This window comes from Morus notabilis, unplaced genomic scaffold, assembly GCF_000414095.1.
Source record: "Morus notabilis unplaced genomic scaffold, ASM41409v2 Scaffold99, whole genome shotgun sequence".
Classification (NCBI taxonomy): Eukaryota; Viridiplantae; Streptophyta; class Magnoliopsida; order Rosales; family Moraceae; genus Morus; species Morus notabilis.
The window spans coordinates 1,276,663-1,289,032 of NW_010362482.1; the positions used below are offsets into that span (position 1 = coordinate 1,276,663).

At 36.3% G+C, this 12,370-nt stretch overlaps 2 protein-coding genes across 5 annotated transcripts; both read left to right on the plus strand.

The window, feature by feature from the left end:
* Window positions 1-265: 265 nt before the first annotated feature.
* On the plus strand, window positions 266-3,753 carry LOC21410341 (cysteine-rich receptor-like protein kinase 3). Of its 2 annotated transcripts, none has more exons than XM_010102119.2 (7): window positions 266-1,110; window positions 1,529-1,642; window positions 1,735-1,874; window positions 1,972-2,185; window positions 2,411-2,645; window positions 2,741-2,885; window positions 3,025-3,753. In XM_010102119.2, exons 1-7 carry the CDS (start codon window positions 351-353, stop codon window positions 3,358-3,360), a joined length of 1,944 nt encoding a protein of 647 aa, XP_010100421.1. In that variant the 5' UTR covers window positions 266-350; the 3' UTR covers window positions 3,361-3,753. The 2 variants fall into 2 exon arrangements, with proteins under 2 accessions (XP_010100421.1, XP_024023931.1); XM_024168163.1 differs by having other exon boundaries at window positions 1,544-1,642.
* A 1,741-nt stretch (window positions 3,754-5,494) lies between these two features.
* On the plus strand, window positions 5,495-12,358 carry LOC21410342 (cysteine-rich receptor-like protein kinase 2). 3 transcript variants are annotated; one of them, XM_010102120.2, is made up of 8 exons: window positions 5,495-5,725; window positions 7,579-8,350; window positions 8,511-8,624; window positions 9,533-9,672; window positions 10,613-10,823; window positions 10,950-11,184; window positions 11,300-11,450; window positions 11,591-12,358. In XM_010102120.2, the coding sequence occupies exons 2-8, from the start codon at window positions 7,579-7,581 to the stop codon at window positions 11,936-11,938; spliced, it is 1,971 nt and encodes a 656-aa protein (XP_010100422.2). In that variant the 5' UTR covers window positions 5,495-5,725; the 3' UTR covers window positions 11,939-12,358. The 3 variants fall into 3 exon arrangements, with proteins under 3 accessions (XP_010100422.2, XP_024023916.1, XP_024023917.1); XM_024168148.1 differs by having other exon boundaries at window positions 5,496-5,725; window positions 7,558-8,350; XM_024168149.1 differs by lacking the exon at window positions 5,495-5,725 and adding an exon at window positions 7,157-7,175.
* The last annotated feature ends 12 nt before the right edge of the window (window positions 12,359-12,370 follow it).

Below are 12,370 nucleotides of genomic sequence, written 5' to 3' on the forward strand. Positions count from 1 at the left end.
CTCTCTCATTTTGTCCCCTTATTTTCATTTATTATCCCCCCATATATATATATATATATATATATATATATATTTTTTTTTTTTTTTAATTTTCTTTTCTTCCATGCTCCATCATGCTTAGAAGATGATTAAACGTGTACACGTCATCCCACCAGATCCCTATCTGTTCCCATCACTCGTATCACTTTCACATTTGATGGACCCCACTTTTCCACTCTCTTACCATTTTCAGCTCCCAAACGAACAATTACGCAGACGACAGAACTACAGAAAGAGAATGCCTCTCAATCTTACAACATCCATCTTCTTCTTCTTCTTCTGATCAAAATTCGAACTTCACATCAATCCCAATGTCTCCCACATTCCTCTTCTTCTTCTTCTTCTTCCTCTCGTCGTTTCTAAACTCCGTTCTCTCCGATCCCCGCGCCACACAAGCCGCTCTCATATGCGCAAACACCACAGCCTCAACTTCCTCACAGCGAGCAACCTTCATCGCCAACTACCTCGCCGCCATGGACGCCGTCACGCCATTAGTCTCCCGGAAGAGATTCGCCGCCGTCGTCAACGGCACCGTCTACGCCTTCGGCGAGTGCATGAAGGACCTCTCCCAGCGGGACTGCAACCTCTGCTTCGCTCAGTGCAAGAGCCAGATCCTCCGCTGCTTCCCCTTCCAAAAAGCCACCCTCGCCGGCCGCCTCTTCTACGACGGCTGCTACCTCCGCTACGACGACCACGATTTCTTCAACCAGAGCTCCAGCATCGAGGATCGAACCGTCTGTGGGCCCACCGATTTCGCCGGGAATTCTAGGGTTTTTCGGGATAATGTTGCGGAGCTGGTGAGGAATTTGAGCGTTGAAGCGCCGAGGAGGGATGGGTTCTTTGTGGGGTCGGTGACTCGGGGGAATGTGAGCGTTCATGGGTTGGCTCAGTGTTGGGAGTTCGTTACTGGGTCTGCTTGTGAATACTGTTTGGCTGGTTCGGTTAAAAAGCTTGGTTCTTGCGTTCCCAAGGAAGAAGGGAGGCTTTTGAATGCCGGGTGTTATTTGAGGTATTCGACGAAGAAGTTTTATGACAATTCCACCAGTGATGATTCTGGTCAAGGAAATAGTGGTGAGTCTTTTTCTTTTTTCTTGGTTGGAACCAAAAGAAAAGTTTCCATCTTTATGTTCCTGATTTATGATATGAGGAACAGCAAAGCTTTTGTATGGTTGAAAGTTTTGAAGTTAGTTACTTATCTTCAAAGAAACCAAAAGTGGCATTGGAATTTGGAACGTCAAATCTAGTTTGAACGAACAGTAAGATTGCAATAGAATTTGATTCGTGGAAAGTGTGAGCTTTTGATGTTTTGATTGGCGCTTCATGAAGATTCATTACTAAAGTTCATATACAAGACTCCTTTATTGCTTTTTTTTCCCCTTCCTCTAATTATTCCAAAATCTATTCAATTCTCGTGATTACGTGAATTCCTTGCTAAATTCTCTGCTTTTGAGTCCTAATTACGTTAGAAAACTAACTTTTTTTTTTCAAGGAAATCGTCCCTTAGCGATAATTTTGGCTGTAACATCTGCTGGTTTTGCTCTTCTGCTGACTTTGGCCGCGGTTGCTTTCTTTTTAAGGAAAGGACTACTGAAAAAGAGGCGAGGTAACATGGAGTCATGGACTTGATAATTCTTCAATTTTTAGGATATTCTAACTACGTGCATTGTACATTAAAACCTGCTCAATTTTCTGCAGAGGAAAAGCGGCTAGGTGCTCTTTTGGACACTGTGAACAAGTCCAAACTCAATTATTCCTATGAAGTTCTAGAGAAGGCCACCAATTATTTTCATGATTCCAACAAGCTCGGACAAGGAGGATCCGGTTCGGTTTACAAAGTAAATTTTCATTTTTTTTTTCCAGCACCATGTTGAGTTTGAAGATAAATATGATTTTTATGCATAGAATTTGTTGGTTAATCTCTCTCTCAAATAGGGCGTTCTGCCAGATGGGAAGACTGTTGCTATTAAAAGGCTTTTCTTCAACACACGACAATGGGTGGATCATTTCTTTACCGAAGTGAATTTGATCAGCGGCATTTGTCACAAAAATCTTGTGGAGCTGTTGGGATGTAGCATCACCGGCCCTGAAAGCCTTCTTGTTTATGAATATGTGCCAAATCAAAGCCTTCTTGACAACTTGTTTGGAGGTACAGTCATCGTAAAAAAGTGGCTTAAGGCCCATTTGGAAAGTGTATTTGAACCATGATTTGGGCTTTGATTCTTATTGACGGGAATTTTTTTTATTCAAATTCTTTGTGAGAGGAAAACACTGTAGCATAACCATGGTTTGAGTTTTGAGTATATGTACCAAACAACCCATTATGGTTTCTTAATAGGAGCATTTTGTTAATTCTATCTTCTGGTGAATTCAGGTAAAAAGAATGCTCCGCAACTGAGTTGGGAGTTAAGGTACAAAATCATATTGGGCACAGCTGAGGGGTTGGCTTATCTTCATGAGGAATCAAATTTGAGAATCATTCACAGGGATATAAAACTCAGCAATATTCTTCTTGATGAAGATTACGCACCGAAAATTGCTGACTTTGGACTTGCTAGATTATTTCCAGAAGACAAAACTCACATCAGCACTGCCATTGCAGGGACATTGTAAGTTCAACACCTACTTGGTGATGATTCAGCACAATATTTACTAAGTAGAACATAATAGTATTTCCATTGATCATCACTATTCATTTTCATAGAGGTTACATGGCTCCAGAGTATATTGTTCGCGGGAAGCTGTCTGAGAAGGCAGACATTTACAGTTTTGGAGTTCTTGTCATTGAAATTATTTGCGGGAGAAAAAACAATTCCTTTACTCAAACTTCATACTCTGTCCTACAGATGGTGAGTCCTTTCTTTCAACAAGTCATCTTCTTCTTCCTCTTCTTCTTCTTTGAATAAATAGAGCACCACTTTCAATATCAGGTTGTGAAACTTACTTAATCTTGACCTTTTTGCCCCATCTTTCTTACATGTGATGAAGGTTTGGAACCTTTACGGAACTGGTAAGCTAAGTGACGCAGTTGATCCGGGCCTAGAAGGTAACTTCAACAGTGAAGAGGCTTCTCGGCTACTCCAAATTGGGCTAGTTTGCGTACAGGCCTCTGCAGAACTGCGGCCATCTATGTCAAGCGTCGTGAAGATGCTTACTGAAAGTCATGAAATTCCTCAGCCAACACAACCACCGTTTATAAATTCTGCTAGTACAGAAATAGGCCGGGGTGTTCTTAGTAGATCCAAAGAATACAAATCTCAGCCGGACTCTAACACTCAGTCTTCAGGGAATAACACGACAGAAAGCTGGATTGGTCCCAGATGAACACTTTTCTCCTTAACCACCTTGTATATTCCTTCCATCATTGTAAACTCACACGCTAGAATCCGATCGCCAGAACTGCACATTCAAACTTGAACTCCAATTTCTCAGGATTTTCTTACCCGTTTCTTCTTCTTGAGATGACATTCGGAGCTGAGCCGATTCAAATGACTTTACTAGGTCTTAGAAAGTGTTCCTATTTCCTAGTTACTTCAGTGGACACTGGACAAAATGGGAGTCAGAATAGTAAACCTATTTTCCTTTTTTTCTCCCTCTGTAGGTTACTTATAAAGCAAGTATTTTTTTTTGTAATAGGCTTGTATAAGCAAAACGTTTTGTACCAATGGGTTTTGTATACCCGCGTGAACATGTAAATCCATTTTACTATAATGAAATAGCGTCATAACATCATATTTTATTCCATTCATACTTCTAATTATTTATGTTTTATTTGCATACTTCTAAGGTTTTAAAATAATTTGATCAAATAGACCTCAGTTGCTGAAAGCAGCTATATTCTACTTCATATTCCTACCTACTTCAGGTTGACAAAAATATTGCCAAGATTTTGATTAGTTAGCTTCTTGGAAGCCTACACAAGACAGACAAAACAACATTTCCTGACCTCATAAATTTCTTTCAATAAATTGGTATTAAATCAAGTAAAGAAGTGCCAAAATTAGTCATTGATGAGTTAGCTTCTTGGAAGCCTACACGAAACAAACAAACGACATTTCTTGACCCCAAAATTTTCTTTCTATAAATTGGTATTTGGTAATAAATCAACTTTTCCAATGGATGGTGATAATTTTTCTAGTTTATTTATCTTAAATTATCTTCAATGCATGTGCTTGACTTTAAAACGCATAAAAGTCTAGATTAAAAGATAAAAAGAGAGAGATAAGATTTTGAACAGATTTTGGATACTTAAACTCGTAAATGCAAAAAATATGGGGCTAAATATTATATGCCAATTAAAGTACCATAAATAATAATAAATCGCATAATATTTAAGTAAACTTTTTTGGTTGGAGGGATTTCCTGTTTCAACCTCATTACACTAAGAACACGATAGATGTTAAATTTTCATAAAGAATTTGGCAAAAGAAAAGGGGGAAAAAAAAGAACCTTCTAGCATATTAAAATATTTAAACTGCTGATTTTCAGGAAAAAAGAAAATTTTCGATGGTGATGTTAGAGCACGGAATAGTCTAAATTCCAAAGTGTTTAAAGAATACTGCATTCTCAAGTTGAAGTATGATTATTATTTTTTTTGAAAAAATTTACATGACATGAAATCTAAGGGTCCGTTCGGCTTGCTAATTTAAGTTTTTAATTCGAATTGAGATGTGATGTTATGTGAGAGTTTTTTACTGTAGCAACAAAGTTAAATGTGACTATTTCTGAAAGCTTTTTACTGTAACAAAACTTGAATTTTAAACTTAAATCAGCGAAATAAATGAGACCTAATAGTTTATGCCTCTTGATTCACTTAAAAGACCTAATATATTGAAGGTCAGTGGCACAAATATAAAATTCTTCAATAGTCAGCGGTCTCAAGTAATATGTCTTCTCAGTCTTCTGTTTACTGAAAACTAAAAATGAAAAAAAAAAAATAAATAAATAAAATAAAGGAGTATCTATATGCGCACTTGTAAGGTTACTTTCCACTTTGTTTTCTTTTTCTTTACTCCGCGCTAAAAATATTTATGGACATCTTCAATTCAGCAATCATATATTCTTTGGAATGTTGTATTCATTATGATTATCATTAATGACGTGAACTGTGATCCATCAATCACATTCCGTTCATATGGAACTTGTTGTTGCCATTTCTTGCACCCAAAAAAAAAGAGGAAAAAAAAAAGGAGACTTATTTTTGGTAAAATGAACCCTACCACATGAGATTACCAAGTCAATTTTTTTTATTATTTTTTTCACATAAATTTATATTTTAATTTAAATTCTTAAATTCTTAACTCAAACTAGAGGGGAAAATAGATGAAAGAGAGTAGGAAAAATAAAACTTGGAAAAAGAAAACGACAAAAAAAAAAAAAGGAAATTGTATATTTCTATTGGCACGCAAAGTTGCTGTAAGTTGTGACTTGAAATTAGCGGCGTTTTGACTTTTTTGGCAGAAATGAAGAACCGCGTTAAGCAGTCAAAAGAAGCTTCAGATTGAAGACAGAAGAAAATACCACGCCCAATTTGACTTCAGAAAAGAAACCAGCTTTTTGACATACATCTTTTCTAAACTCTAATATTCAGTTTTTGAGCTGCTTTTATTGGCAGAACAGAAGCCAAAGAAGATTTATCGTCTCACTCGGCTCTCTCTCTCAATCCCATTTGCAAAAAAGAAAAAAACAGGTACGAATTCTTATCCAGTCTCTGCTTTGATTTTCTGATCCATGAAAGCTAACGTTTTCTGATCTTATACATAGGATTGAATTTGCATGATTTGATTATTATATACAGATTTTTGGTTTAAAAAAAAAAACTAAGAAAGATAACAAATTTTCTGTATCCAATTATCTGTATTTTTCTGTGTTTATCAATCAATGAAAGGAAATTTTATTTTATGATGAGTAAATACCTTTTCTCCATCAAGAGAAGATGTAAACGATAAGTCATTCATTTAGAACCTCTTGACAAGAAACCAGGAAAACCCAGGTTTCAGTTTCACTTCACAGGTAGCTAGAATTTTCCAGAAATGCAATTTTCTCTTCAGTTTCACATACCAAAATTCCCATTTTCTTCACTTTAGTCGAGGATTTTTTTTTTATCTGAACTTTAGTCAAGGATTTGGAGCCGTTTGATGCTGGGTTTGGTATAAATCACTTTAGTGCATCATATGTATATACGGTAATTCGTGTTGGTGAAAAGTCAATAATTCAATGCCGACGCCTGGTTTCTACTTTCTAGAACAGTCTTAATTTTTTTTTTTTTAAACAAAGATAATTAAGAAATATGTCCTAATAACTTATCTTTCTCTTAGAATTCTACCTTCTTTGTATTAAAAAAAATTCTGGCTGTGTTCTTAGAATTCAGTGTTTATATCAAAACATTTCTGACTGTTTTATGTTAATAATATGAAAGTTTTTTTAATAGGTTCGTAAAACATGAACTAGCAGTATTTTTTATTTTTAATAATTAGATACGTATTAAAAATTATCTATTATATATATTTTTTTAATTTAATTTGATTTTAATTATATTTAAAGGTTAATAACTTATTCTACCAATAAAAAATTCCTACCAGAGAAAATTCTTAATAACATTAGAAAAAGTTGAGATAGAAATTTACAGTATAGAAGGGTCCATTGGGTTCATGTATTCAAATAACTGATTCTTAATTTTCACATTTAAAATTTAAATTTTTTATAAAAAAAAAATATTATAACAAAATAAAAATTATGAATTTAAACGCATAAAATAAATATGCTTTAAGAGTAAAAGGGTATGCACATTTTATAATTTAAGTTATAATTTAAGTTATGATTTAGAGTTATATATGTGAAAAAAATACTTAATAAAAATAATAAATTTAAATTTTTATAAAAAAAATACTGTAATAATAAAATGAGTTAAAAATGAATAACGCTTAAATCTTTTACTCGTAAGGAAAGGAGTATTTATTGGAATTTTTTTTTATGAAGTATTCTAGAAATATTAATGTGGGTCTTCACGTGCATTGATTTAGAGCTCGTGGTGGGGCCTCCTACTGTTTGGGTTGCGGTTTTTCTGGACACCATGAACAATTGATATGGTGACAAGCCAAGCAAAACAGCTTTAATTCCCACCTAATTACGGATATGAGGTGGTTATCAGTTATGTTGGTGTCGTTTGGCTGTTGAAAGCTCGTGTTTGGATCAGAAGAAACCTTTTTATTTTTTATTTATTTTTACGATTCTTTTTGTCGTTTGATTTCGATTGATATTGTCCAAAAAATCATTATCTTTTGCTTCCTAATACTCCCTTTCTCTGACTTTGGGCTGTCAAAGTTTCAACAACTTCTCTAGTTTTATGCTCTAAAACACCATAAGCCGGTGCTTAAATATGAACGCTATTAAAAGCAACTTTTAACATTTTTTCACTTGAATGTTGCCCAAAAAAAAAGTAAAAGCTATGATTTATTGCCAAGACAACTATTTGCAAAAGCAATGGAATATTTGATTTAAAGTTTCTTTCTTTTCTTGTAGTCTTAGCGTTATCTTTTACAGATGACGATGAGGAAAAATATGACTATCCCGTCGCTTCTTCTCCATACAATACTACTCCTCAACACTCTGCTACTACTGCAAACAATCTGGGCCGATCCAAGAGCTCAAACCGTCAATATCACATGCGGGACTGTCCGCGAACACAACACCACGATCTTCGTCCAGAATTTTGTCGCCGTGATGGAGAAAATCAGCGAGCAAATGCGGACACACGGCTTCGGACAGGCCTTGGTTGGTACCGGCCCCGACGCCAACTACGGCCTAGCGCAGTGCTACGGCGATCTCTCGCTCCTAGACTGCGTGCTGTGCTACGCCGAGGCGCGGACCGTGCTCCCGCAATGCTTCCCTTACAATAGCGGACGCATTTTCCTCGATGGCTGCTTCATGAGGGCGGGGAACTACAGCTTCTATGAGGAGTACAAGGGGCCTGAGGACATGACAGTGTGTGGGAATGCAACTAGGAAGGGTTCGGTTTTCGGGGAGTCGGCAAGGCAGGCCGTGGCGCAGGCGGTGGCGGCGGCGGGCGCGCCAAGCATTACTAGAGGGTATGCCAAGGCTAAGGTGGCTGTTCGTAATGAGACTGCTTATGTGTTGGCTGATTGTTGGAGGAGTTTGAACCAAAGCTCTTGTAGTAAGTGTTTGGATAATGCTTCTAGGTCCATAGTCAAGTGTTTGCCTTGGTCAGAAGGAAGGGCATTGAATACTGGCTGCTTTATGAGGTACTCGGACAGGGATTTTCTCAATAAGGAAGCTGGGAGTGGGAGTTCAAGAGGTGAGAAATTTATGTGTCTTTTTTTGTTTGATTGATGATTCAAGTGCAATTGATAGATGAAGATGGATTGTCGTTTGAGATAAAGGTTTTAGCATTAGGAAATTTATAGTTGATGGCAATAAACTTGATCTGATTTTTTCTTTTTTCTTTTTTTTTGCAGCAAGCTGGGTAGTGATTGTAGTCTCGGTTGTCAGTTCCGTTGTCGTTTTGGTAGTTGGAGTGGCTATTGGACATCACATATGGAAGAGGAGATACATACAAAAGAAACGAAGAGGTAAGATATGATAAATTACTTCTAAAAAGAACAAGAAAATAATGTGAAATGTTGGGTTGAAGTTAGTAGAAAATGTTAGGAGATAGCATTTATTCTTTCTTCTTTTTTTTCCTTAAAAAATAAACGTTGCCCGTAAATGTCGTCTTTCCTTCTGATTTAAGTGGAAGACAACAGGATGATTCTCATGTCAAACGGAATAACATGTTTTTCTTTCTTTTTTTTTTTTAATTAAAACTTTATGGTCGTTTTAAAAAACCACATGTCGTTCACGATGTATAATTTAATTGCACTTACCCGTTTAGTTCGTTGATTCGAGTTTTTAATTCGAGTTGAAATGTGATTTTATGTGAGAGCTTTTTACTGTAACAAAAAAGTTAGATGTAATTGTTTCTGAGAGTTTTTTACTGTAGCAAAACTCGAATTCTAAACTCGAATCGGCGAAATGAACGGGAAAGTTGTTTAGAAGTTTGCTTCCTCCAGGTAGAAAAACGACAGGTATTTTAGTTTAAATATGTTTCTTTTTGCGACATGTGGTTTTATGTATGGTTCAAACGGCTGTTTTTTTACCTAAACAACATGTGTCGTTTGAATCTTTAAGCTTTCTGTCGTTCAGGGTTTAAATACTAAAACAAAAGGTGTAGTTTATGTTTACAATTTTGGTGTCATTTATTTTGCAAAACGGCGTATATGTTTCGTTCGTAATTACGATGTCGTTTTAGTGATAAATAACGGCACGGCTTCTTTACTTCAGAATTTGCTGTCGTTTATCTGCAGCAACGACGTGCCATTCACATTTTACGCTTTCGTTAACATGTGCCGCAGCTTAAGAAACAAAACGACGTGTAAAAATCAAACACCAAAGCTTGATTTAATTCTAAAACTAGGCTTCATGATCTTTAACGTTTCAGGTTCAGATGTTGCAAAGAAAATGGTGAAGACCCTGAATGACAGTAGCTTGAATTTCAAGTACGCTACGCTAGAGAAGGCTACTGGATCTTTTGACGACTCCAACAAACTTGGCCAAGGAGGTTTTGGATCAGTTTATAAGGTATCTTCTCTCCCTTTGTATTGTTTGTTCCCCTTACTAATTCTTGTATAGTTCCATCTCTCACTCTCTCTCTCTCTCTCTCTCTCTCTCTCTCTCTCTATATATATATATATATATGTATATATGGATGTTTATGTGTATGTGTGTGTATAGACACACCATATATACACTGACGTTGTGGAGGTGTAATGATAGTGTTGGATAACTAGGCTTGTTCTTATGCACTTTTTGAGTTAGGGTGACTTGAGTTCAGATCTTAATTTGAGTTAAGGTGTATTTGAGTATGGTTTGCGTTGGGAATTTAATTTGAATTTGTGTTTGAATGTGCACATTTGAGTTATGGTTTAAATTGAGAATCTATTTGAGTTTTTGTGTTTGGGTGGGTCAAAATTTAAGTTTATATTTAGATAGTATTTTAATAAAAACTTAATAATGATGGAAAATTTTAATAGGGTATATGGGTGAGATTTTGTTCGTCTCTTCATTGTGAATGCATAGAAAAAAGAATCATCTCAATCGGAATTAAAATGAAAAAGTTATGACGTTTTTAAAAATAGAAAAAATATTATTTATTAACTTGAGTTTGAGTTTAAGAACTTGATTTAAAGGGGGAGCTTGAACTCATATTTTAGCTCTAAACTCAAGTTCAAACTCAAATTTTGTAAACATGAGTTTGAATAAAGTTGTAACTTGAGTCTAAATATTTTTGAGTTTTGGTGCAAAAGAACATATCTTAAATTTCAGTGTTGCACCTTTTCAATGTCAGTGTCATGTATGTCACATTTCTCACTTCGTATGTTAAGTTGAAATTACGGTCCTCCAACAAAAGCCTACATATATATCATGGTGAAGTTTTAAAATAATAATTAAAAAAAAAAAACTATTTCCATTATTTTGATCATATATTTGTGAGATATTAATTAGAGTTTCTCCACCACAGGGAGTTCTACCCGATGGAAGAGAGATTGCTGTGAAGAGGCTTTTCTTCAACAACAAACATAGAGTAGCAGACTTTTACAATGAAGTCAACATTATAAGCAGTGTGGAGCACAAAAACTTGGTTAGGCTGCTTGGTTGCAGCTGTTCAGGCCCTGAAAGCCTTCTTGTCTACGAATACCTCCCAAACAAGAGTCTTGACCGCTTCATCTTTGGTACTGCTTCAAATTTACTATGACAAATATATGAGAAGAATGATCTTAAACTTGGAAATGAATCCATTACTGTTAATGATATAATGGTCTTAGATTCGGATTTTCTTTCAATTCTATACATGGCAGATCAAACTAGAGGTAAAGGACTGAACTGGGAGAAGAGATATGAGATCATTATTGGCACTGCAGAAGGTCTAGTTTACCTTCATGAGAACTCCAAAATCAGGATCATTCACAGGGACATCAAGACCAGCAACATCCTGTTGGATTCAAGGCTTCGTGCAAAAATTGCTGATTTCGGGTTGGCCAGGTCGTTCGAAGAGGACAAGAGTCATATCAGCACTGCCATTGCAGGGACATTGTAAGTATCTGTTTTCTAGTTGATTTTCGCTGTTTTGATGGAAGATCACAAATTTGATTTCTTGAATAGAACCTAATTTTGGTCCTTACTCTAATTTCCTTCGCTGGATTTGCAGGGGATATATGGCTCCCGAGTACCTAGCTCATGGCCAATTAACAGAGAAAGTAGACGTTTATAGCTTTGGTGTGCTATTATTAGAGATTGTTACTGGAAGGCAGAACAACAGAAGCAAAACTTCAGAATATACAGACAGCCTAGTCACACTTGTAAGTTTCATGGAAATTGGTCTTTTTGTTTTGTTTTTTTTTTTTTTGGGGATTTTTTAACTATAAAAAGTATCTTAGATATGAAAGACTCACTCAACATCTTTTTCTATATTTTCGCTGTTGTCTCGTGTGCTAAACAGACATGGAAGCATTTTCAATCGGGCAAAGCTGAGGAACTATATGATCCAAATCTCATGTTGCACAACTACAGAGACAGTCAAAACCAAATAAAGAACCAGATATCAAGAGTGGTGCATATAGGACTTCTTTGCACACAAGAGATTGGGTCGTTGAGACCAACAATGTCAAAGGCGCTGCAGATGCTAACAAAGAAGGAGCAGCAACTTCCTGCACCCACCAGTCCACCTTTCATAGACGAAAAGACCATGGAATTCAACGACACCTGCGAGGACCCATCTTACCCCCTCAACGGAGATGATGCCGGTTCTGTTGCCAATTTCACCCACAGTTCTTTCTATCCCCGGTGAAAGGCAAGAACTGAAAGACAGGACTTTATCGTCCTGCGATTTTGAATCACAGAAATGAAGCATGGTCCTGCTTTGGCCTCTTGCAGGCGTTTCGCATCCATCTTGTGATGGGAAGAGTTTTGAGGAATTTGTGAATAAAGTGCAATGGGGGCTTCCAAGCATATGTAGATAAGTTTACGAGGGAAGCCAAACCAGCGTCCAAGTTCCAAATAGATTGTGGGGGAGTACACAAGTTATGTAACATAACCCTGTAAGAATGTACTGTATTGGACTGATTTATTAACGTTCTATTTGTTAGAAAGCTTAGAAATTGTAGTTTGTTCTGAAGTATATACTTCCAAGTTTTAGTTTCTTAAGGAAGAATAGAGAGGATAGTAAAAGACAAGAAATGGCGGCCAAACTGAGATTTGATTTTTCCCAGTTATTTTCCAC

Coding starts and splice junctions, on each gene's coding strand:
- LOC21410342 (XM_010102120.2), top strand. CDS start 7,579: ATGACGATGAGGAAAAATATGACTATCCCGTCGCTTCTTCTCCATACA. Junction 8,351..8,510: donor TGGGAGTGGGAGTTCAAGAG/GTGAGAAATTTA, acceptor TTTTTTTTGCAG/CAAGCTGGGTAGTGATTGTA. Junction 11,451..11,590: donor CAGACAGCCTAGTCACACTT/GTAAGTTTCATG, acceptor TGTGCTAAACAG/ACATGGAAGCATTTTCAATC.
- LOC21410341 (XM_010102119.2), top strand. CDS start 351: ATGTCTCCCACATTCCTCTTCTTCTTCTTCTTCTTCCTCTCGTCGTTT. Junction 2,186..2,410: donor TCTTGACAACTTGTTTGGAG/GTACAGTCATCG, acceptor TGGTGAATTCAG/GTAAAAAGAATGCTCCGCAA. Junction 2,886..3,024: donor CATACTCTGTCCTACAGATG/GTGAGTCCTTTC, acceptor CATGTGATGAAG/GTTTGGAACCTTTACGGAAC.